Genomic DNA, 24,602 nt, shown 5'->3' with positions numbered 1-24,602 from the left:
TTTTGTTGATTGTTTCCTTGGCTGTGCAGAAGGTTTTATCTTGATGAAGTCCCAATAGTTCATGTTTGCTTTTGTTTCCCTTGCCTTCAGCAACTTGACAGTTTCTATTTTACAATATTTAAACCTAATGGAAAATATTTAATCCTAAAGGACTACATAATCCTAAGAAAAGCTAAAGCATACTGTCCCTAATGGACTATATTTTTATCACAGGATCTGACCCTAAAATATGCCTGCATTTTATATACGTGACATTGAGAAGCTATAGTATCAAAAATCACTATAAATTCTTGATTAAAAGAAACTTATTAGATATAACAACGAAATATAATGTGTGGGCTTTGTTCAGATCCTGGTGTAAATCAACTGAAAATTAAACAACAATTGGGAGAATTTAATATGTACTGAATATGTGACAATATTAAGTAGTCATTGGTAATTTTGTTAGGTGTGATAATGATATGGAGATTATGTAAGGAGATGTCCTTATTTTTTTATAGAGGCGCATACTCAAATACAGAGATGAAAAATCACATCTATAATTTATTTTAAAACACTTCAGCAAGAATCAACTGAAGCATATATGGCAAAATGTTAATAATTGTTCAGTCTCAGTGATGGGCTTGTGAGTTTACTATAGTATTTTCTCCACTGTCCTGCATATTTGAAAATTTTTATAATTCAAAGTTTAAAAGATCTTTGCACATTGGATCACAGACAGGACAGTGATTTTTCAGCTAAGTAGCACTATTTTATGATCACAGTGGATGCTGCTTTACTGTGCCTTTTGTCACATTCAGCGATATATAGCAGTGCACCTGGAAACTAGATGACTTCTTCATAAGTGGGACATTATAGTAAAAATAAATCAATATTCTACCCTTAACCAGCCCTGCCCCCCATACTCTGATTTTAAACTTGGTCTATGATTATAGGAGGTGAAGTAGCTCAGAGGCAAAAACTGAAACATACAGAATCCTAAAGCTAATATTTTAAACATTTTGTTTCAACCTTAGTTTTAAAAAAGAACAATCTTAAACTGCAGTTGCTAAAGTCATTTCCTTCCTATCAAAATGTAAATTCAGGGGCGCCTGGGTGGCTCAGTCGGTTAAGCGTCCAACTTCGGCTCAGGTCATGATCTCACAGTTCGTCAGTTCAAGCCCCGCATCATGCTCTGTGCTGACAGCTCAGAGCCTGGAGCCTGCTTCAGATTCTGTGTCTCCCCCTCTCTCTGCCCTTCCCCTGCTCATTCTCTGTCTCTCTCCCAAAAATAAATTAAAAAATAAATAAATATTCAAAATGTAAATTCAACAACCTGGATTATATTAACATATATAAAATATTGGCACTGTCTCAGGCACATGCTTGCCAATCAATGGCCTGTCTTCTTCCTTCTCTGTTCAGAGATTTTGAGCAGCTGTTACTATTAAATCTACCTGTGCTGTTTCTTCAGACAGTGTGTTTTTGCTGACAGTATGTTCCAGTACTGGATATTGGTAAGATTTTCTTATCTTGGGATATTTTGATATCTCGACCATGAAATAAGTTGAACTTATTGATGGATATAATAACTTCACATTGCAGTGTGGACTACTGGTGGAACAAAACATGTTGTGTTTTTATTCCCACCCATATTTAACTTGTAAGTTCTCTTTTTCCTTATTTTTCATCCACTTGGTGTCAGTTGTAGATTCCGTAGCAAAGGGTATCTTGCTGTCCCCTTTCTTCAGCCTCAACACTTTAGTAAGCTGTGAGTATTGGCACCTCATTTATTATGATTATGATTATTAAGCAACAATGCCTATGTGGAGATATCTTAACTTAGAATTAGTGTTAAAAATAAAGTCCTAATTGTAACAGTGAACACCCACTGAGCTCCTGTCCTATAACGCATTATTGAAAGTGCTCCGGGATGAAATGTTGCACTGGTGGAATGCATGGGACTAGAAGACCTGCTTTCTGTCTTCAGCAGTGCATGAACTTTGTGGACATAGGAGAAACAGTTACCGTGAAAAGGGTTTGGCAAGCACAAGCGAGTGCCATGGACTGCAAGAGTGGTATAGAGTCAAGAGATTCTTTCCAGCTGGGGCCAGCATGGCTTCCTGAGCATAAAAAATTTAAACTGAACCTTCAGAAACAGGTTAAATTTTGGCAGAGAGAGAAAGGGAAGGAAACTATTTCTGTGTGGTAAATGAGTATCCTCAGGAGCCAGGAGTCTTTGGGTAACTGTAAGTAAGAGAGTTTGGCTGGACGGAGGACCTCCTATTGGGACCCAGCATGCTGAGGGCAGGAATCTGGATTATAGGAAGCACTGGCCAGGCAGTAGAGGTTTGGGGCAGTAACATGAGTAAGGCTGTGTGTTAGGAGCTCCGTCTGGCTGTGTTGGCCTCAAGATAGGTTGCAGGAAGGAGACATCAAGACAGGGAAATCAATTTGGAAACCACTGCAGAATAGTTCAAGTGGGAAAAGGAGTAAAAATGTACATTTGGGTAATGACAGCAGGAATAGAAAGGAGGCATGATTACCAGACATGTTGCAAAAGAACTGACTAGATCTGATGAATGAATTTAAGTCCTCTTTGAAAGAGAACGGGAAAATGCAAGCTGTTAACTGTAAGTTGAGTCATACTTCATATGACTCAATTGAGAATGTTTGAAAGAAAACTTTTCATTTTTTGCTTATTTATAGAAAGGTAGCCCCACCCTTGTAATTATTAAACTTTACACAATCCTAAGAAGGGCTGTTTACTTCCTCCAGCCTTGGCTGCCTTTTTATCCATCCCTAAGAATTAGGAGGACAGTGCTGTGGAGAGGGAGGAAATGTAACCTGAAACTTTACTAAAATATGTTGGTTCATAAATGAAATGTGAAAGCACCTCCGAAAAAGTAGTAATAGTCTAGGGGGAGGAACCTGGAGGTCAATGCTGGAGGATCAAGTCATGTAGAGAAAAGGCTCTCTTGAGAGGATGTTCAGTGTCTTTCAGTGGAGTAGCAGAGCCCCCTGCAAGGAGGGAGCTGGGGAATAAATCCTCTGTCCTACTTTCTTCCTTCCCATTTCTTGATCTCCCTTTCTCCAGTCTAGATGGCAAGGGAACCCACTGGTGTAATCATACAGGTCAGCCTCCTGAGGCAGAGAAGTGGGGTAGAGAAGAGGAGAGAGTAGAACTGGGGGTGCAGACAAAAGGGAACAGTCACAGCACACTCTTTACAACATATAACAATATGGGGGGGGTGCTTGGAAGAAGATCTTCATAGAATCATAAAATGTTAGACCTGGAAGGATCCTGAGAAGTAATTCTCAACCTCATTTTAGAGATGGGGAAATAGAACCCTATAGGGGTAGCAACTGGGTACAGTTAATTGTCACAGAGCTGAAAAGAAAGGACAGACCTTTTGATGTGCAGCCCTGGATCTTTCCAGTTGGCTAGGTAGCTTCCATATAATCACAAATTCGTCAGGTCCATGGCACAAGCTCAGCCACTCTGCAAGGTGGCTTTGAGAGAGAGAGAGGGTGTGTGGGAGAGGCAGAGGGAGAGAGAGAATCCTAAGCAGGCCCCATGCTGTAAGTGCAGAGCCTGGTGTGGCGCTTGATCCCACGAACTGTGAGATCATGACCTGAGCTGGAATTGAGAGTTGGACACTTAAGTGACTGAGCCACCCAGGCACCCCTAGATTCTAAGTTTTAATGGCAATAATATTTTTTAATGGATATAACATAGTTTTTTAAATGTTTCCTATTATTGGACATTTGTTTCTATATTTTCTGTTGCTATACATATATGTGTGTGCGTGTGTATGTGTGTGTGTATGGGTACACATACACATGTACACATATATACATATACAAATACTTGTACTTATCTCTAGGATACATTTTCATAAATAGAATTGCCAGCATAAGCATTTTCAGTGGTCCTTTCTGGTGGGTCACAGTAGAAAGAATATGGCCCTGGGATCAGACATCCTGATCAATATTCTGCTTCTCCAGTTTCCGGATATGTGACCTTAGGCTCAGTCTGCTCGGCCTCATTCTCTTACCTGTTAACCAGGGATCATACTGCCACCCACACCCCCCTCCCTCCCCAGTGCTGTGAGGAGAACTACATGAAGACCGTGCCTTTAAAGTGGCTGAAACATAGGGAGTGCTCAGTACATGTTAGCTCCTTGCTCCTATGGGATGAGTTAGTTTGCACGCATGTGTGTGCACATGGCTGGGTGTGTAGAATGAAGGGAAAAAATAGAAGACTGTAGTCACTATAAAGAAAAAAGTAAAATTGACTTGAAAAGAGACAAATTTAGACCGTGAAGATTTCTTTCATGGTCTTGATGGTATTGATAATGAAGATAGAAACGGAAGTCCTCAATGACTGTTTTTCTTTGCACTGGGCTGTCCAGTAAACACTTCTAACCTTGTTCCCTGTCCTCTCCCTTCCTAAGCGCTCATCTTCAAACTCTACCAGCGGGCAAAGCACGTGTACAGCGAGGCTGCTCGGGTGCTCCAGTTTAAGAAGATATGTGAAGAAGCACCTGACAACACGGTCCAGCTGCTGGGGGACTTAATGAACCAGAGCCACGTGAGCTGCCGGGACATGTATGAGTGCAGCTGCCCTGAACTGGACCAGCTGGTGGACATCTGTCGGTGAGCCTGGGACAGCAGCATGGGGGGGGGGGGGTGTGTGGGACACGGCCATGGAAACTGTTGAAATGAATGAAAAAAAATGCAATATTTTCATAACCTTCTAAATGAAAGGGGATCCTTCCCCACTTCCTATCTAAGGTGTTGTCTATGATACAGAGCTGAACTCGTTCCCTCCTAAATATCTGTAGGAGAAATATTGGAGACCTGACTCCAATAGCTTTATGAATCAGTTCTTTGGAATCAGTTCTTCACAATGCCTTTCCATCTTCGGATGATTAGGTATTTCAGGGAGCTTTTCTTAGCCATGGCCCTGCTGTTACTTTCTCATCATATTTTAATCAATGGTATATCCACTACAATGGGGGCCCTGCCAGCATCTCCTGTTTGGTGTCTTAAGTGTAGTAGATTTTTTCAAAGGAAGGGAGAAAACAGAAAAAGGCCCTCAGACCTGATAGTGTATTTGGGGGCAGGGGAGGTTGCTGAAGGAATTACTCAGAAAGCTTTCCAGATTTAGGTTAAGCAATTTGGAGAAATGAGGACTTGATGAAAGCCTGGCTTATAAATGGTTGGTTGAGACAGAAATGTAAAGGGGAAAACTCTTTCACAAAGCCTGAGAACAGCTTCCTTATAATTGTTAGAGAATGGGGATAATAGAGTAGAATGGTCACTTTACCCAGAAGGGATTTCATTGACCTTGGGAGGACTGAAAGGGAAATTGGGAGAACTCTCAAATGGCTACATGTTATTTCCACTGTGAGAAGATAATGCAGAACTGCCTGCAATTAGTAATGAAAACAAAATTAACCACTTGGCGCCTATGGCTTGCCTCATTCATTACCACACTTCCAGCCTGAAAAGTTTAAATCACCTAGCTCCACTGATCACAGATGGCATGTGTAACCCAACTTGTAGAGAGACTTGAACATAACATTGATGAGAATCACTCTGCTGACGTCAGAGTTTGCTCACTAATTGCCAAAATGCCTTCCAGAGCTTGTTCCACTATAAGTGCTCTTTTCTGAAAATATCAAGGGCCCAGTAAATGGAAGGGATGAGTATTATTCAGCTCTGGAAATTAAAAGAAGTGGAATGATTTGTGCAGAAATCAGGCAGAAGTGTCTTTGCCTGGAGGGTAGTGGGGTAGTTTGACTCCCCCCTGAAAAGCGGTCAAGGGGCATTGGTCAGCCTCCTGGAATCCCCTAGTGAACCTTCTCTTCCTGGGACTGTCAACCAGCTCTCACTCTTATGGAGCCTCTCATGGGGAAAGAGGGGAGTGACAGTTAAAAATAAATTGAGTGGTAGTGGTATAAAAAAAAAATAGTGCTATGAAAAAAAAAAAAAAAGAAGGGATAGAGAGTATCATGGTTGGATGGGTGACCTTTATTTTTTTTTTTTATGGGCTCTACATGCATTTTATTTTTTTATTTTTTTCCAATATATGAAATTTATTGTCAAATTGGTTTCCATACAACACCCAGTGCTCATCCCAAAGGTGCCCTCCTCAATACCCATCACCCACCCTCCCCTCCCTCCCACCCCCCATCAACCCTCAGTTTGTTCTCAGTTTTTAAGAGTCTCTTATGCTTTGGCTCTCTCCCACTCTAACCTCTTTTTTTTTTCCTTCCCCTCCCCCATGGGTTTCTGTTAAGTTTCTCAGAATCCACATAAGAGTGAAAACATATGGTATCTATCTTTCTCTGTATGGCTTATTTCACTTAGCATAACACTCTCCAGTTTGGATGGATGACCTTTATAGTAAGGGTTGAGGAAGGCTTCTCTGAGATGATGATGTTTGAGCGGAGACCTGAGGACATGAAGAAATGAGAATAGCAAGTGCATAGGCCCAGAGGTGGGGATGTGGCTGTCACATGTGAGGAAGAGCTGGACAACTCGTAGGCTGGAGGGCAGTAAAGGAGAGAGTAGCAGGTGATGAAGTTGGGCGGGGGGGGAGTGGGGAGGCACAGCACAGGGCCCTCCTAGGCCACTGGAAGGACTTTGGCTTTGGGTGTGGAAAGGTGGCAGTGGAAGTGCTAAGTGATCCCATGCAAGGCGTGCCTTGAAGGAAGATTCAAGATAATTGTTGTGTGGATGAAAGACAGGAATCAAGATGACTCCTGGGTGTTTGGCCTGAGAAAGTTTGCTTGTTTCTGTCAAAGCCACATTTTGGGAAGTGGTATTTCACATTTTGGGGGGCAGAATTCTCTCATAGTGCCATAAGGTAAGAAAGCAGGAGGGGTCCTTCAAGACCTGAGCAGGCACTAGGAGGTGAAGTGATTTGAAAGGTCTGGTTCCTCATCCAGTGCTTTTGCCATGCCTCTCTCTCTCCCCTGAGTTTACTGAGATATGATTATGTTGGAATGTGGGTCATTTTCCTTTCCAGCTTTAAAACTTTAATAATGGAGGTTTGTGTTGTCCTAGTGTGCAGCATGTGAACACTGGACAAAGCCATGTTGAGCAGGGGAGGCAGTGTGTGGAGTAGGAGGACAACTGAGTTGAAGTTAAGAAGGTTGAGTTCCAGCTCTGCCACTTTTCCTTCTGAGCTCTGTGATTTTGCATTGTTGTCTTGTTTTATGATCTCCTGTATCTTTTTCTGTTCTAACCATCTATAGGTCTCTCTCTCTTTTTTTTTTTTTTTTTTAATGTGGTTCCAGGGAGGGATCTAATGGCTAGGTCTTAAAAGAGTTTAGAAGAGCACCTTTTATTATTATTTTTATTTGTTTTTGGAAAGTCCTTTCTTAATGCCTTGACACTCAAATTTAACACTTAAATTAACACTTACTTATTTTGTTTTAATTTATTCATTTTGAGAGAGAGAGAGCATGAGAGACAGAGAGAGAGGGAGAGAGAGAATCCCAAGCTCCCATGGTCCCCACAGAGCCCGAGGCAGGGCTCGATCTCACGAACAGGCAAGATCATGACCTGAGCCAAGATCAAGAGTCCGACAGACACTTAACTGACTGCATCACCCAGGCATCCCTAAACACTTAATTTCTCAAAGTATTTCTGTCTAGCTCATTTCCATCAGCTGCATTTCTTTTTTTTTTAATGTTTATTTTGCAAGAGAGAGAGAGAGAGAGTATATGTGTGTGTGCATGGGGGTGGGCCACAGAGAGAGAGAGAGAGTCCTAAGAAGGCTCTGCTCTGTCAGCACAGAGCCTGATGCAGGGCTCAATCCCATGAACCTTGAGATCATGATCTGAGCCAAAACTAAGAGTTGGACACCTAACCGACTAAGCCATCCAGGCGCCCCTGCTATGTTGCTTTTCTGAGGAAAATTCAGTTGTGTCTAGTATAAGGAGCTCATTCTCTTTTTTATGGGCTTTTTTATTTGGAAAGTCAATTGCAAACCATCAAAATTAGTTTCTACTTATTCGAGAATCATATAGGGATCGAGTTTCCCATATTGAAAGATTACCTTTTGTTGTGTTGTAAATATTGGCCAGAATAGTTGTGTGGTCCCTAAACTTCTGATTTAATTAATTATTTCTTTGTTGTCACTGTGACCAGCAGATAGTCTCCAAATGTTCCAACTGGTTGCCAGTTACTAAAAGGCCCTACGTGGCAGAGCAACCTCCTAGGAGGACAGACTGGGGGAACAAAGTAGATGCAGTCATTGATGCCATTCCTCCCTACAGCCAGCAAATGCTTTGCCCCAGGGTATTTGTGTCCTATGTGGCACTGAAGTCTAAACTCCGCTTTCAAAAGCTCTTGACACTTGTGTGTGTGTGTGTGTGTGTGTGTGTGTGTGTGTGTGTGTAAGGGGAAAGAGGAAGGAATGCAGAAGAATTAAAAAGATAGTGGTGAGATGGGGTGGTTAAAAGTGAGAGAGAAAGACGGATAATAGTTGTGGAGGGTAAATGAGTAGAAAGGTTCAAATGCAAAATGAGATGCCCTTAAGCCCTAGTTCCTCCTGAAGCTTCATGACTGTAGCACTGGGCTAGGCAGGGGAGGTGCTGGATGTGCTGGGAAGGGCCCTGGCAAGGCCTGGGCCACTGGTACCATAAAGTCAACCTCTGGTAGAGTATTCTTTTAAGAGTCACGATCATCTCCACACTTCCCTGTCCCCTTTAAAAGTGTTAACACCAGTGGGGAAGGCATGACTAAGACTGGGCAGCCTTAGATGGTTGGTTGCCTTCCTGAGACCAGACGAGGGAGGAGGGAAGCTTAAATGGGTTCAAGGAGCAACAAGGCCAAAGACAGTCTTTACTTCCAGGTCTACTTGTGACACTTTAAAATTCCTTTAGTTTTTCTGAAGGCCTGCTTGGAAACTATTTGCATGAAAACACAACTAATTGATTGAGTGAATGAAGGATTTTAATGCCTAGATACTTGGGGCACTTACATACAAGCTAAATTTTTTTTTTTAGTTTAATTTTTAAAACTTTTAATTTAATGTCCAGTTAGTCAACATATGGTGTAATATTAGTTTCAGGAGTAGAATTTAGGGATTCATCACTTATATACAACAGCCAGTGCTCATTACAGCAAGTGCCCTCCTTAATCCCCATCACCTATTTAACTCTTTCCCCCACTCCCCTCCCCTCTGGTAACCATCAGTTTGTTCTCTCTTGTTAACAGTCTGTTTCTTTGTTTGCCTCTCTGTCTCTCTCTCTTTTTGTTCCCCTTTGCTCATTTGTTGTTTCTTAAATTCTACATATGAGTGAGACTATACAGTATTTGTCTTTCTCTGACTTATTTCGCTTAGCCTTATACTCTCTAGCTCTATCCATGTCATTGCAAATGGAAGGATTTCATTCTTTTTTATGGGTAATATTCCAGTGTGTGTGTGTGTGTGTGTGTGTGTGTGTGTGTGTACATACATACCACGTCTTCTTTATACATTCATCAATGGATGGACACTTGGACTGCTTTCAGAACTTGGCTATTATAGATAATGCATGTATAACTTTGAATTAGTGTTTTTGCATTTTGTAGGTAAATACCTAGTAGATTGCTGGATCGTAGGGTAGTTTTATTTTTAACTTTTGAGGAACCTCCATACTGTTTTCCAGAGTGGCTACACCACTTTGCATTCCCACCAACAGTGCAAGAGGGTTCCCCTTTCTCTGCATCCCCTCATCCCCTCAAACACCTGTCATACAAACTGAAATCTTATTGTGATCTGAGCTAGACTATATTCAAAAGGCATCTTTAGGTAGCTAGCCTATAGGAAAATGTGTAAGAAGCTGCTATATGACCCAAGCAGAGAAAAGAGGGGGAAAAGAAAGAAAAGATCACTGACACTTGCTCTGTTTGTCAATTGAGCTTTTCACTGCTCTTTAAGAGAAAATCAGTTTAGCATTCAAAGAAAGGGCCAGGGAGGGAGAAGGAAACTACATTTATGCTGTTAAGCTGTTTATTATTTTTATTAAACTAATGTTAGAAACCCTCAATTATGTGAAACAAAGTATAATAGTGAGAGAATAAGATGAAACTTGCCCAATTATAAAATAATTCTTCTAAATGAACAAAATGTAAATTTTAAGAAACAGCTAAATTTTAAAGTAGGATTCGTTGAGAAACACAAAGCAATTTTCAAACCAAGTCAGTTATATATGAGATAGCTCATTTGTTATCAATTTTCCTGGTTATACTTAAGAAAAAATAGTTAATGTCTTTTATTTCTGTTTTGACACTTGCTGAAATTAGAGACCTCATTGCTGCATCATTGCCAAAGCTACTAAGGGAAATGAATGACAAATGTTAATAGGCTAACAAAGATTACAAAAGTTAATTTGCTGTCTTCCTCAGAAATCTTTTCAAACTTTACTCCATGGCTATGCTGCTCAGCCTTTTGCACCCATTCTCCTGAGCAGGTCAGGGGAGAATGAAGTGTAAACTCCTATTTGTATGTTTCCTTCCCCATGATCTTGAGGCTAATCTTTACACTCTACCAAATAAAGGGACAAGGCCCTTTCCACTGCGCTTACGGGCTCACTTCTCTTTGGGCCCCTGTCTTCTGCTTACTGTCCTCTCCACCCCCCTAACCCTGTTCATATATATATATATATATATATATATATGCCCTTTGCAGAAACCAGCTCATCTTTCAGGGCCTTTAGTAGCTTACGTTTCTCAAACAGACTTGTAGTTACATTTTCTTATACTTTCTCATTTGAACAGTATTTGAAGTCTGTGGTTTCTTGAATCTAAAGCAATCTGAGTGTTTCTAACTTGGCTGCAAAAGTCATAGAAATTCTTCTGGAAGTTCTGTTTTCCTGAGATTCTAGCTGGAAGATTCTAGGCTTTAGAGCAGAAGCTAGAAGGCTTTCCAGATATAAGATATATTACTGACAGGTTATATTTATATATAATATATATATGTGAGCTGTCTCACATATAATTAAAAGTTGTTTTACATACTTCAAGAAATTCTTTTTTAAAATTTAGCCATTTCGAGGGGCACCTGGGTAGCTCAGTCAGTTAAGCGCCCAACTTTGGCTCAGGTCATGATCTCATGGTTAGTGAGTTCAAGCCCCATGTTGGGTTCTGTGCTAACAGCTTGGAGCCTGAAGCCTGCTTCGGATTCTGTGTCTCCCTCTGTCTCTGCCCCTTCCCTGGTTGTGCTCTCTCTCTCAAAAATAAATAAATAAACTTTAAAAATAAAAATAAATAAAATTTAGCCATCTCTTAAAAATGCATTTTGTTCATTCAAAATGATATTTTATAATTGGGTGGACATTATCTCTTCATTATTGTACTCTATTTCACATAATTGAAGTTTTCTAACATTGATTTAATAAAAAAATAAACAGACTGGGTATATATTTTGATATTTTAAAACAAGTGTAATAATCTCAACAGCTATTTATTACAACCTACCAAATGTCTAGAATTGTGCTGGGCTGGGCCTGGAGAGATATAACCTCTCCCTTAATTCAAAATATTCTGAATTAATTTAATACCCATTTGTATAATATACAAGTATTTTGAAATAAATAAAATTGAATTGAAATACGAGGCACAATCCCTTCTTTCCTTCTTTGTAGCAAGGCTATGTTTACTGGATCTCCCTCCACCCTCCCCCCACCCCCACCCCCACCACGCCCTGCTTTTTTCTGTGCCTTGTATCTTAGTAGGTGCTTTATGGTCCAATCGGCTCATTTAAAGTAGGAAATTTTAGCCAGGCTATATTGGATGCCTGGAAAGTTAGTTATATGATTACTTTTCAGCGATAAAAGGATCAAAGGGAGCATTCTATAATCTGCCTAACTCCTCTTGCCTTTGTTTCGTAGATCATACTAATAAAGGCAAAGGCTGCTTTGGTTGTTTTGACCAACCCTTCCACATTATTTCCCAATCTGGTCACCACAAAGGAGTGGTATTTGGGGGATTCTAGGGTTTTGGTGTTCATAACTCTTGTATTGCTCTCTGATGTGCAATAGCTCAGAATCTATATTTTTAATGTCTTAGTGTTCTCTTAGGAAGAACAAGGCTTGCCTTCTTTTTCTTTCCTAATATAAAGCTTATATTGGTCTCCTAACTTTTGGATTTTTCCCTGAATTTCTATGGCATATGCCAAAGGGCATATTAAGCACCAGTTTAGAACACTGCAGACAGGACCTCTGCCTCTGTGAGTATATATAGCTGGGCAGGCTGCAGACCAGGTACTCGGGCGGCCCCCTGATTTGTGATCACAAGTGCCATTGACTCAAGGGCAGAAGGCTATTTATAATAATAGCATTTATCATTTTCTGTTTGGGAAATTTGAGCCCTGATGACTTCATATCATGTGGCTGATGCAACCCAGTCCATTTTCATCTGCAGCAGGCAGGGTGGTGCCAGAGCAGCTCTGGGGACTCAAAAGTGAATATATTTGCCTAGAAATACTTCTAGTTTCTGCTTTCTGGAAAGTGGCAGGATACTGAGGAAAATACACCCTTTGGCACAATTCCTATTGGTTTTGTAACCAGTTAGAAACAATACTCAGTTTGCTTTAGATTCAGTTTTGAAACAACAGCTTTCAAAAACTTTTCGGATGAAAAGATGTAAGAAAACATGTCTGAAGACCATTGAAGACCATAAAAGACCTGGTTGATTTAAGTCCAGCACAGTGGCAGAGTCTGGATCTTAGAGAATCATGTAAGAGGCACCCTGTTGTTCTCTAGACCAGGCCACGGTTGGCTTCTGTGTCCCAATTTTAGGGTCTTCCAGAAATGCTTCGGTGACACCTCGGTTTTTTCAGCATCTTCCATGGGTAGCAATAGTTTGATGTCACTGCGTATCACAACTTTCTTTTTTTCTTTGTGATTGAAAAATGGCCCTTTGCCAGTCTGGGAACTCAGAATTATCCTAGAATCTCCCAGTCAGAGAAACTTTCAGCCTGGATGATAGGAGTCTGGGCTCTGTGCAGCTGCTGGGCTGTAAGCTGAATGTCTGGGGGACAGCAGGAGATGAGTAATCTTTATTTGAAAGCATTTTGTTTTCTTCCTTAAACATCTATTTTCATTTGAAAAACATATTTTAATGAATACAACAGATAATAAAAAGGAACCAATTGAGAAAATCATTGAGGGGAAAATGAATTACTGGTGTGCAATAAATCCGATGTCCTAGAGGAGGATTAATATTCTATTGATATTTTCCAGGAAGTAAAGTAGCTCATTTAGATGGAAAAAGAGAGACAAAATTGTGCTAAATTAATTATGGAGTTTTTAATCTGCTATGAATTTGGAGCAAATTTTATTAGGAAGAATTGGAAGTACATGTTAACCTTTATTATCAGGATAAATTACATCTTTAAAAAATGAGGGACTCTTGTGCTTTGTGTAGGGCCTTTCACTTGGGTATAAATCTTTGGTTGGAAGCTGGCCTGGATGATGGTGACTAAAATGACCTCTTTTTGTGTGGTGGTTTAAATAGTGGTTTCCATCCGGGTCACACATTTTGGCTGATGGTAAATTCTGAGTTCAGCTGTCAGAGTAGTTCCCAAAGGTTCAAGGAAGATGCGTTTGGACTTGTAGAGGCCACCTTCCATTTTTGTGGAAACGTCTGTATAGCTTCCCATTAGGTTTTAAATAGACAGACTGGTCTAGAGTTTAATAACATGTTCCTTCTTGATAAATTTATTCAACGCAAACCCAGGCTGTCTGTTCTAGGGGACTGATACTTTTATGGGGAACAGCCAAGTCTTACAAACACACCTTAAATGACTACTAGAGAAAGCCCTCACTTGTATAAGACTTGCAATTTACATTTTGATTTGACTTCATTTGGAGCCACCTTCTGATTCATACTGTTGATCATGTCTGCTGTCTCTTTTCCTTTTACTCCCTCCTCTTCATCACCTGTAAGCTTGCCACATACAACTCTTCAATTGGTGACTTTATAGAATCAAGACTTTATAGTGGATTATTGCCAGCTTTCACCAAACAGGAGTAATGCTAACTTTTACTACCTAGAGAAAAAACCATGGGCTAGTTTTAGATAAAATTAAATTTCAAATCACCTTCTGAAACAGTGTACATTCCTTCATGTCCTAAAATGTTTGGCAACACTTAACTACCCCTTGATCCCCCAAAAAAACCCCACACATATTCTCTCCTCAGGCTGTGTGTTCTAGAAGCACCAGGCAAACCACTCTTACTTTCTTTTACAGGTTCTAATTTTTTTTTTCCTCATTGTTTTAGGAAGTTTGGGGCTCAAGGGTCACGACTCACTGGAGCAGGATGGGGAGGCTGTACAGTATCAATTGTACCTGCTGACAAGCTGTCCAGCTTCCTAGCAAATGTGCACGAAGCTTATTACCAGAGGAGCCACCGAAACTTAACATTCGAGAAGCAGAGTTTGTTTGCTACCAAACCTGGGGGTGGGGCTTTGGTTTTCCTTGAGGCCTAAACAATGTAAAAAATCTCAGAGAAACTATTTAGGGCATTTAGGAACTGGCAGAACTTCTTATGCCACAGTAAATTAATCCTCTTTCTGTTTTGTATTATGATGAACGGTTGCTATTATCAAGATGTATTTCCAAAGAAACGGTTGAAAGCTCTCTATGCTTCATAATGATTATTTTTCCATCTTAAACTATGTTTTCTACCAATAAGAGCCAAAATTATGCTTGGGCAGATCTTTTAAGGATGATTTACTGACATTTATTGATTTCAAGATTTTTAAAGATGAATTGGTAAAAGACATTTATACTGACCTCATGGATTAGACTTGAGTTAAACATGCTGCTACAATTAAAGGGATACAATTGAATTGTATATTCTTAAATACAGTCCATTTCTGGTTTCTCTTGACACTCTTCTTCTTCACAGTTGTAGTCTTCTGTTGATGTTGATGATGAGAGTGATGCCAGAAACTCTCTCTCAGTTCGAGCTTCAGAACGCTATTAAAATAATCATAATGAAAGACTCACAAGTTTTCCTGGATACTTGAATGTGAGGTTACTACACTCACTAATTATCAAGAGGAGAAGAATTACCTTTTTTTTTTTTTTTTTGGCCAAGATGGATTTAGGCTCATTTACTTTTTAAAAGCTATGTGACGGGGCGCCTGGGTGGCGCAGTCGGTTAAGCGTCCGACTTCAGCCAGGTCACGATCTCGCGGTCCGTGAGTTCGAGCCCCGCATCAGGCTCTGGGCTGATGGCTCGGAGCCTGGAGCCTGTTTCCGATTCTGTGTCTCCCTCTCTCTCTGCCCCTCCCCCGTTCATGCTCTGTCTCTCTCTGTCCCAAAAATAAATAAACGTTGAAAAAAAAAATTAAAAAAAAAAAAAAAAGCTATGTGATATCACATAAACAATCACTTTCAATTCTTTCAGCCCTCAGCTGTCTCCGTCACTTAAAATAGAGAAACTTACATAAAAGACACTCTACACCTTACCTCTATTCACACTAAAGTAGTTATCTGGATGATAATTCAGATAATTCAATTTGTTCATAGAATTTACTTTCTTCCCACTTTATGCTACCTCTTCTCAAATGCCTCTCTGATCCACAGGGCACGCTTACTTGCTCTGGGAAACCCCATCCATGCCTCACAACCCTTTGGGGTGTGTCTAGCAGGTCTCATTTGTATGTGTGGAACAGTGTAGGACAGTTATGCAGGTATGTGGGTAAGAGTGGGTTCTGGGGTTGAGTAGGGGTGTTGGTGAGTCCTTATGTGTTCATCAAAAGTGGGCAGAAATGTTTAGCCATGTGGTGATGGTAAGTGAATGGCTTTCTCACAAGAAGGTTTTCCTGAATTATATGAAGATTTAACCCAGAAAGTAATTTGCTGCTATAACCAGATAATTGAGACAGCAGCAGTCTTATGGCATAAATTATCCAGAAAATTATCACACTTTTGTATTATTTGATGACTGTTTTGCTCATTAATGTGCATCTTAAACACTAGACATCATCATCTTGAATCTCAGTTTTGGAGAGTCTGAGGCAAAGCTAGTTTTAATATTTCTCAAAGGACAACAGTCCTATTTAAAGGACTCGGAAATCCATTCTATTCTAAAATAAACTGCAGGTGCATTTTCATCTTGAAAGAAAGGTAAACACTTGAGAAAGCTTAAGTCAAATATGTTGAATGAATTTTGAGTTTTTAAACACCCAATAATCCAAAATCTGAAATGATTTAAAATTAGAATTCTTTGTTTTTTAATACTATTCCATTTTCCACAGAAGATCTGTGGTTGGTACATAATGACTTAAAGATACCTGGATTACTATAAAAAAAAAAAAAGTGGTACTTTCCGTTGCTTTGCTATTCTATTTAAACTTTTCATCATGAGGTTCCTTCTTGCAGTACGTGACTAAAAACTTCCATTGTGCCCTCTGCTTTGGAAGACACAGTTGTTCTAAGCCAGGCATCTACTCTCGTCTTGGTGTCTGGCTTGAAGAAAAGAACTAGTTTTCAATCAAACCATCACCAAGTGTCATTCTAGAAATTATGAGAGATTTCAACCTTTTCTGGAGAGGATGGGGCTAGGGCAACTGGAAAAAAGCTTTATGAAGAAGATGGAATTTGAGCAGGGCCCTAAAGAATGAGTCGAATATGAAAGCTGGGGAGCAGGCACTGCAGATGAGTGAATGTATGAGTATGGGCAAATAAACATGGTGTGTCTGGACACCTCGGTTTGTTTGCCCTGGGATACAGTGGAGGATAAGATAGGTTACGCTGGCTGGAGGTAGCTTTTGAAGAGCTCTAAGTCTAGCATTTAGATGAGGGGTTGCCAACCAGTAGCCCACAGGCCACATCTGGTTTGCAGATACATTTAGTTTGGCCCCCAAGTATTTAAAAACTTGGGGTTCTCATCAGAAATTTTATAGGAGACTCTGGACTATGGATGGTGAAAGATCTGATTATCCCCTGCCCTCCATTCCTGGGGGTGGGGGACAGACAGTGAACTTAAGCTGAGGTATAGCTGCTTTGTTTAGATGATGTTGGACTCTTCAGTGTGCTACAGTTTCCAAAACTTGTAGTTTCCCTGATACTCGGCCCATGTACCATTTACCAGCCGAGGTCACCTGCCCTTCACCAGCACACTGGCACAGTGGCTTTCTTACACTAAATAATTCTCTGTACCCATGTCTCTAGCCGTAGTAGTTAGGGGAGACCAAGAAAAATGGGAGAAAGAATTTTTTTTGGAAGTAAAGAATAGTCCTATTTGTTTAATATTAAACATGCAGGTGTTCTACTCCCTTCTCTCACCTTTCTGGCTCATATAGAAATTTCATTAGATGATCTACTCTCTGTTTTTGACGTTACACTAATGGCCAGTGAGGACTGTTCTTGAAGACATGCTAAAAATAAAAAGCTCTCTCCTATTCCTGACCTCAGCTGGCTCAACCTTCAGATTTATTGCACCCCTTTCTCTACATGTCCTTGCCTGCTGGAAGGGAAGAGGAACCTTCAGATTTAACAGAAGTGCCCATAATTTAAGGAGGAGCCAAAGAGGGGGGGACAAAGAAAACTGGAAAGACAGAGCAGGCTCCTTTATTTTCTTTCTTTCTCACACTTGAGTCCTGTTTAGAACCTTATAATTTCTGTCTTATGTTGAGGGCAGGGACCATTCATCTAACGCATTCATTGGAATCCAATGTATTATTGTTGAATTATTAATGGGAAATAAAATATGACTGCAAACACTGATAAATTTTCTATTAGTTTGAAATTTTGACTGCATTTGGAGGTCTTCAGTTGCATGAACTGTCCATGGTCAGAAGCAAGGGATGAGGATAAGTGGGCATGAGGTTGTCACTAATATGTAAAACAGAGATGATCTTAAATGTGCATGCAGATGATTAAATTAAAATAGCGTATTCTACCTTGTCACTCACTGTAACTTGGATGTGAAACCATGCAGTGCTATTGAATATTGTCCCGTCCAATTAAGACAAGGTAGAGAGAGAATTCTCAACTATTTTCAAAAAGGAAACATACCAGTTTATGTAGGAACTTGTCAAAGTCATTCTTAGCTTCGTAGGGTTTCTTGGTAGCCTTCGCCTGGAGTCTAATCAAAAAATTTTTAAAAAATCAGTAGCCAAACTAATTGTTTTATACTGACACCAACTAAGAGCCAACATTTACACAAAACTTAATATTCTGGGCATCTGCTGGCATTTTACATATATTCATTCAGTTACTCTTATGAAGTAGGCACTACTGTCACCCAGTATTATAAATGATGAAAAAGGCTCAGGTTCAGTAACCTTTCCCCCCAGTCCTCCAGCTAGCACGTCATACAGGATGTGAACCCAAGCAGTGTGACTTGAGCCTTCAGTTCAACCACTGTGTGCCACTGCTCCCCAGGAGTGAAGCATTCTCTTCATGAGATGGTTTACACAGTATTTGCTGAACTGACTTCACTCTCCAGTCTCCAGTGCAGACTTTAGGGGCGTCAGTGGGGAGAGAAGAATAAGAGGGACTGGCAGGGAGAGATCTGGGGGGAAAGAGCGGTGGAAAAGGCTAAAGCGTGAGGGTGCTCACTGGACTGGAAGCCCATGGAGGCAGGAATCCAAGAATCTATCATGATTTTTGTCACCAAGTACTCATTTAAGAAATACTTATGAAGGAGTTGAATAGCTGAATTTAGGAGACTGCAGAAACCTTTCCAGACATCTATGGATGAGGGGAGAGGCAGAGCTGAGCTAGGCTAGGCCAGGATGGGTAAGAACTTGGGACAAGGGAGAAACATTAGCAATAGAAACACAGCAGACAGAAAGGAAAATGAAAAGGGATAGATGGCTATTAATTTCACAGCAATTTTCAAGGGAGACATTCTAAATGATTTTTTTCCTCCATGGAATTTGTAGGAAGAAAACATTCTGAAAATTCCAATATACTTTGCTAAAGCATAAAGTTTGGGTTAGCCCACCCCCCACAAGGCTGCCTCTAGGTTTTTTTTAGCACTTGGCATAGGGCACCCGGGACGGCACAGCAGGGCTAGCTCTTAGGGTCTCCTGCATTAGAGCCACGCGACCAACAAATGCCTCCTCAAGTATTCTCTGCTTTATCTCTGTCCATTTTATCTCCCCAATTGGCTTTTCTCTTCACTTATTATTCCCCTCTGGGTCTGTTCTCTCCTGCTTTCCTCAAATCTGGCTCTCACAGCTTGGGTCTCTTTCTCACAGTCCTAACCACACTCCAGAATATCCCTGCTGCCCTTTCTCAGTAACACCCTTAGAATCTCCCTCAGGTGCCAGTCATACTCAATTCTGGTTCACCTCACTTTGTTAAAATCAAGCCATCTTCCAACTCACCCTTTTAATTTGCAGTGTCCTGTTCCTTTTTTAAAAATAACACTTTTATTGACATATGTCTCATACCATTAAATTCACCGTTTTAAAGTGTGTAATTCAGGGGCGACTGGGTGGCTCAGTCGGGTAAGCGTCTGACTGGTCTGAAGCGTCTTGTGGTTTGTGAGTTCGAGCCCCGTGTCGGGCTCTGTGCTGACAGCTCAGAGCCTGGAGCCTGCTTCAGATTGTGTCTCTCCCTCTCTCTGCCCCTACCCCACTTGTACTCTGTCTCTCCCTGTCTCTCAAAAATAAATAAAAACGTTAAAAAAATTTTTAAGTGTACAATTCAGTGCTTTTTTAGGACACTCACAATTTTGCATCATCCCCACTACCTAACCTCCATTTTTCTGTTTGCCTTTCCTTTCTTCTCCATGAGTATCTCTTTCGAAGATTACAGATATACTTGCATGCTGTGCCTACAGATTTAATAGGCATATGAGATTTATATACACAACTGAATATTTCCCCTTTAATTTCTCCAACTGTTATGGAACCTGGTCGGATCACCCGGCAGAAGAACCAACCGGCACATGGTGATCTTGGAAGGCAGGTGGTTTATTTTACACCAGCGGGCTCAGAGGAGATCACTCTCCTGAGGTCTGAGCCCCAAGCTTAAGCAGAGGGAACAATTTATAGTTTGTACTTCCGCATTCCCCATTAGTAATTTGGTGCGCTGGGCAAGTGGGGTAGGAAGAAGAACCTGGAAGGGGAATTTCCCTAGCAGTCCTGTCGGCCATCTTATAACAGATTTTTCCCTATCACAACAATGTCCCATTGCATAAAACATATCTGAGTGCTTCTTGCAAATTGCTGTGACTGTTCTACATTCTTCTGTATATTCTCAGTGATGAGAAATCCCATCCCATACAGATTTGATTTGGGGGAACTTGTAAATGTCACCTGGGATCAGATCTTATAATTCAGGTATTGTGAAGGGGAAATTTGGGTGATAAGATTTTTCGTGAAAAGTGAGATAAGATTCTAAAGTAATAGGCTAGATTTTTCTCATGTGACTGGGAAACTGGCTTTTTAACTTTGATTTTATTTATTTAAGGTTTTAAGTAATTGCTACACCCGACATGGGGCTCAAACTCACAACCCTGAGATCAAGAGTTGCAAGCTCCATTAACAGGCAGCCAGGTGCCCTAAAACTGGCTTTTTTTTCTTTTATAATTTTAAAATGTTTTTTATTATTATTTAATATTTGAGAGAGAGAGAGAAAGACAGAAAATGTGAGTGGGGGGAAGGGCAGAGAGAGGCAGACACAGAATCCCAAACAGGCTCCATGCTCCAAGCTATCAGCAGAGCCTGACAGGGCTCAAACTCATGAGCAGTGAGATCATGACCTTAGCTGAAGACAGACACCCAACCGATTGAGCTACCCAGGAACCCCTCGCGGGAAACTAGTTTTTGTGTTTTTTTTCAATTTAAGTATAGTGTACACACAATGTAAGTTTTGGGTGTATAACACAGTGATTCGACAGCTCTGTAGGAGACTCGCAATTTAAGTTCCAAAATAGGAATTAGAAGATGAATGGCACACAGCTGTGGCTTGTCTGCAGGGCTGCACTCACCTGTCAATTTTTGGGCACGTGAGTATGCTAAAAGTTGGTTAGTCTCAATACTTTATAGTTTTCATTTTTCTACTCAATTATAAAATAAATGTGCCCCCCAAAATGTTTGTATCTATAGCAGAAGAGGAACAAAGAACTAGCCCAAGAGAGACCAGCTAAATAGCCTGTTTTTCTAGTTTACGTCTTCTGGAGGGCAGGTCATGTTTATGGGTTTTTTAATATACGAAATTTACTGTCAAATTGGCTTCCATACAACACCCAGTGCTCATCCCAAAAGATGCCCTTTTCAATACCCATCACCCACCCTCCCCACCCTCCCACCCCCCATCAACCCTCAGTTTGTTCGGTTTTTAAGAGTCTCTTATGCTTTGGCCTTGAGCTTAAGCCCTAAAGGTGGAGGAGTAAAAGGAGATGTTTAGCAATGAAAAATTAGTAGAGTAGTTGATTCTGTAGACAAAGAAACTTATTCAGATGGACAGTTAAGTAGAAAATCTCTTTGCAGATACCTGAGTTAATGTATTTTTAAATAAACCTATCGTAGCTTTATGTAATACACTTGTTCAATTAAAATGTTTTTAAGCACTAGAAAGTTGAGTAAGGAACAAACCTATCAAGCTCCTTGTCAATTCTTTCCTGCCGCTGTCTTAGGAGTTTTATTTCTTCATTAATTCTGTGCTTCTCTCTATAAAATCAAAATTTCGAGTTAAATTTTAAAGTAAAGCAGGCATTTTTACTTGGGAAAGAATAAATCAGCAATTTGCTGCCTTCTACATGTGAGCAAAAGCCCTTCACAGACCAGTTCTTCAACATCCCCTCCCTACGCACTACGTGGTGGGAGGACGCCCCCAGCCCAGCCCCTCCTATATATACATACCAAACACATAACCCATGACACCTGAGTAAGGCCTGAACTCCACCTTGCTGCTTCAGCAGGGGCCCTCTTACAAAGTGTCGATGCCTGTGTGCGTGTGTGCATATGTGGTGAGGGTTGGAGGGCTGGGGGAGGTGGGAGGGAAATGGCGCCCCTCAGAAAGCAGATTTTCTACAAACTTTTGTCCTGCTCACTGGATAAGACCTACCTGGCTGCTCTTCCATTTATCTCTCTTTATTGTATTCGATTCCTTAATACTGCTCCAACTGCCACCCCTGCTCCAGGGAGCTCATCCTGCAAACAACCTTTCTGTGCTCCCAGGGCTCATCTTTGTAAATCAACAGTACTCCAGTCTCTGTTCCCTGGAGCTCTCTCCTGGTCTCTCCATGCTGGGGTGCATCCCTCCAACCACAGTACAGCAAAGCTTCCTTCCTTCCTTCAACCCCCTGATACTTGCCATGGCTCCACAGCTCTAACGTACACCCTTGACACTTACTAGAAAAGAATCTCCAAATCTCTTAAGACACTCAGAAGTGACTCTCCTCACCGATAAAATAAGGAGCTTAATGCAGATGATTTCTATGATTACTTCCAGCTCACAGCACTTATGATTTTACATTTAACAACAGTTTGGCATCAACTTACATCCTAAAATCCTTTTGATTCTTTGCAAACTGTCTTTTTGCTTCTTTTATGATATCACGGTAAGTTGGAGCAGGTGGTGTGATTGGCTTATGGTTAAGGAAAGATTTGTAATTAGGAACATTTGGGAGAGTAGGACAGTATCCGTTACTGGGGGGACCAAGAGGGCCATCTCGCCCGGGCTTCCCATTCATGAAGGGTCTCAAGTGTGGACATGAATATTACGTCCAGATTTAAACTGAGAAGACAGAAAGGAGGAGGATCCATTAGACCACGTTAAACTGTGTCCCGTAATCTGAACTATACCACCCACAGTGCACTCAGACTTAATAGTTTCTTAAACTCTGTGATTACCTTTTTTTGTGGTGTTTTGTGTGTGTGCCTGTGCATGCACACATGCATGTGTATGTACATTAAAAGCAGCAATTTGTTAAATATTTAAAATGTATCAAAAATTTTTAACCTATTGTAGCATTTCTTCATTTCTACATATACCAAGAACCTCAAGGTTTCTTGACTTCTGAAAGGCTCCGGAGGTGCATGGCAGTATATGTTGGTTGCCTTAGTTATTACAGGGAAGAAAGATGGTTAAGTAGAAGGTGTAAGTGTGCTGTTAAAAAGCCCGGGGCTCTTGTCCCACCTGTTTCTGGTACAGCCTGTGGTTGTGCTCCTAACCCTGGTCTTAAACCCACATTCGTGCCTTAACAAAGCAGGCACTTCCCTTCTGAATTCCCTTCCCTTCAGCAATTGGCGAATGACTCCAGGAGGCAGCTCTCGGCTTGTGTTAAGAGAAGACCTTAGCCTCACTGATAAACTAGGAGCTCTTTAAACCTCTGTGATTACCAAGACACAGGGCATGAGGCTGTCCTTGTATGGCCTCCGCTCCTCCTCCTGAAACACTCTTCAGTATTACCTCTGTCTTTTTCTGACTGCATTATTTATGGTCTCTTTCAAGGCTGTCCTTGATGCTCATTTTAATCTTATTTATCTGGTATGAGAATGTTAGGAGCAGTCCAGTGGATTTGGTCTCCGGAGGCAGGACCCCATAGGTACTTAACTTTATGACCTTAACTTCCTGAGCATTGCATCTCAGCTGAGGTATCTAGAAGGAAAAAGATGAATGGCTCCACAAGAAAGATTCTCAAAATGAACTTACATAAAATTCATGTCTTTCCTATGAAGCTCTAAACTACTCAGGAATTATCTTCAATCACTTATAATTGGAAAATCAAGGTCTTAGAATCAAGGAAAAGGTCACCTGGTTCTCTCTGCACTCAAGACTACTTTCTCAGCAATGCTAGAAACGGTAAGTTCTCTGGGTTGGTCACAGAACCTGTTTAAGCAGGCTTTTTTTTTTTTTTTTAATATGAAATTGATTGTCAAATTGGTTTCCATACAACACTCAGTGCTCATCCCTAAGCAGGTTTCTTAACAGCATCACTGACCATAGAGGGAAGCAGTGCTGACAGCAGAACACACTCCATCCTACCAAGCACAGAGTTTGAGAGGTGCTGGGTGATTATGTTACCCTAAAATGGATCAAAAGTCTCTGAAGTAGGCTTTAGAGAAGACTATTCATTGATACATTCCAAGTTTTCTTTCCCCCTTAATTATATCTAGGTTTTAGAATAAGATTTTCCTTCAAGAAAGAGAGGAGCCTGACTTCACTGGTTAATGTCACAATGGCATATGGTTCCTGAACTTATGGTTCCTGATGAAAAGTTCATTTGTACTGTGTAGGTGGAAATTAAATCAGTACTCTGATAGCATCTGGCATCCCCAGGAGGCAGACCAGCAACTGCATGTGCACAGGATGAATAATCATTATTGGCTTCAAAGACTTATTCAAGATACAGCCCTTTTCAAGGCACCATGAAGCAAAATTGGGAAGTCAACAAAGTGTGTTTCTTCAGTATCCTTTACTCATCTTCTCTCTTGATGCTCTTATTTCAGGACCCTCTTAGCTCTTCCTCTCTCCTTGGCTGGCACTGATGGGCCATTACCCAAAGATTGTAGAGGGAGTGCTATCCTGGAGACTGAGCTCTGGTTCTGGCACTGTGGTCAGAACTTACCATTTAAGACATGGTAGCCAAGGTAGTTAGCCAGGCTGGCCCTCTTTTTCCTTGTCTGTAAGGGATGGGGGT

The 24,602-nt window shown here is 40.9% G+C and overlaps 2 protein-coding genes across 4 annotated transcripts in view; one reads left to right on the top strand and one right to left on the bottom strand.

The window, feature by feature from the left end:
- Window positions 1–24,602, top strand: part of GALK2 (galactokinase 2) — a 154,282-nt gene that overhangs the window by 112,733 nt on the left and 16,947 nt on the right. For 2 of the 3 annotated variants that reach the window (XM_030318222.2, XM_030318225.1), the window contains 2 exons: window positions 4,437–4,638; window positions 14,268–15,000. In XM_030318222.2, the coding sequence (XP_030174082.1) occupies window positions 4,437–4,638; window positions 14,268–14,475 (410 nt within the window). In that variant the 3' untranslated portion in view covers window positions 14,476–15,000. Of the gene's footprint in view, window positions 1–4,436; window positions 4,639–14,267; window positions 15,001–24,602 lie in introns of those variants that run through there. The other variant, XM_030318224.1, reaches the window with a different exon arrangement.
- FAM227B (family with sequence similarity 227 member B) overlaps window positions 14,849–24,602 on the bottom strand; it is a 198,683-nt gene continuing 188,929 nt past the window's right edge. Inside the window, 4 exon segments of the mRNA XM_030318221.2 lie at window positions 14,849–14,968; window positions 18,017–18,086; window positions 21,553–21,627; window positions 22,462–22,539. Of these exon segments, the coding sequence (XP_030174081.1) occupies window positions 14,849–14,968; window positions 18,017–18,086; window positions 21,553–21,627; window positions 22,462–22,539 (343 nt within the window).

The sequence above is a fragment of the Lynx canadensis genome, chromosome B3, assembly GCF_007474595.2.
Source record: "Lynx canadensis isolate LIC74 chromosome B3, mLynCan4.pri.v2, whole genome shotgun sequence".
Lineage (NCBI taxonomy): Eukaryota > Metazoa > Chordata > Mammalia > Carnivora > Felidae > Lynx > Lynx canadensis.
Note: the sequence above shows the minus strand (reverse complement) of the source record. Positions and strands in the feature narration are given on the sequence as shown.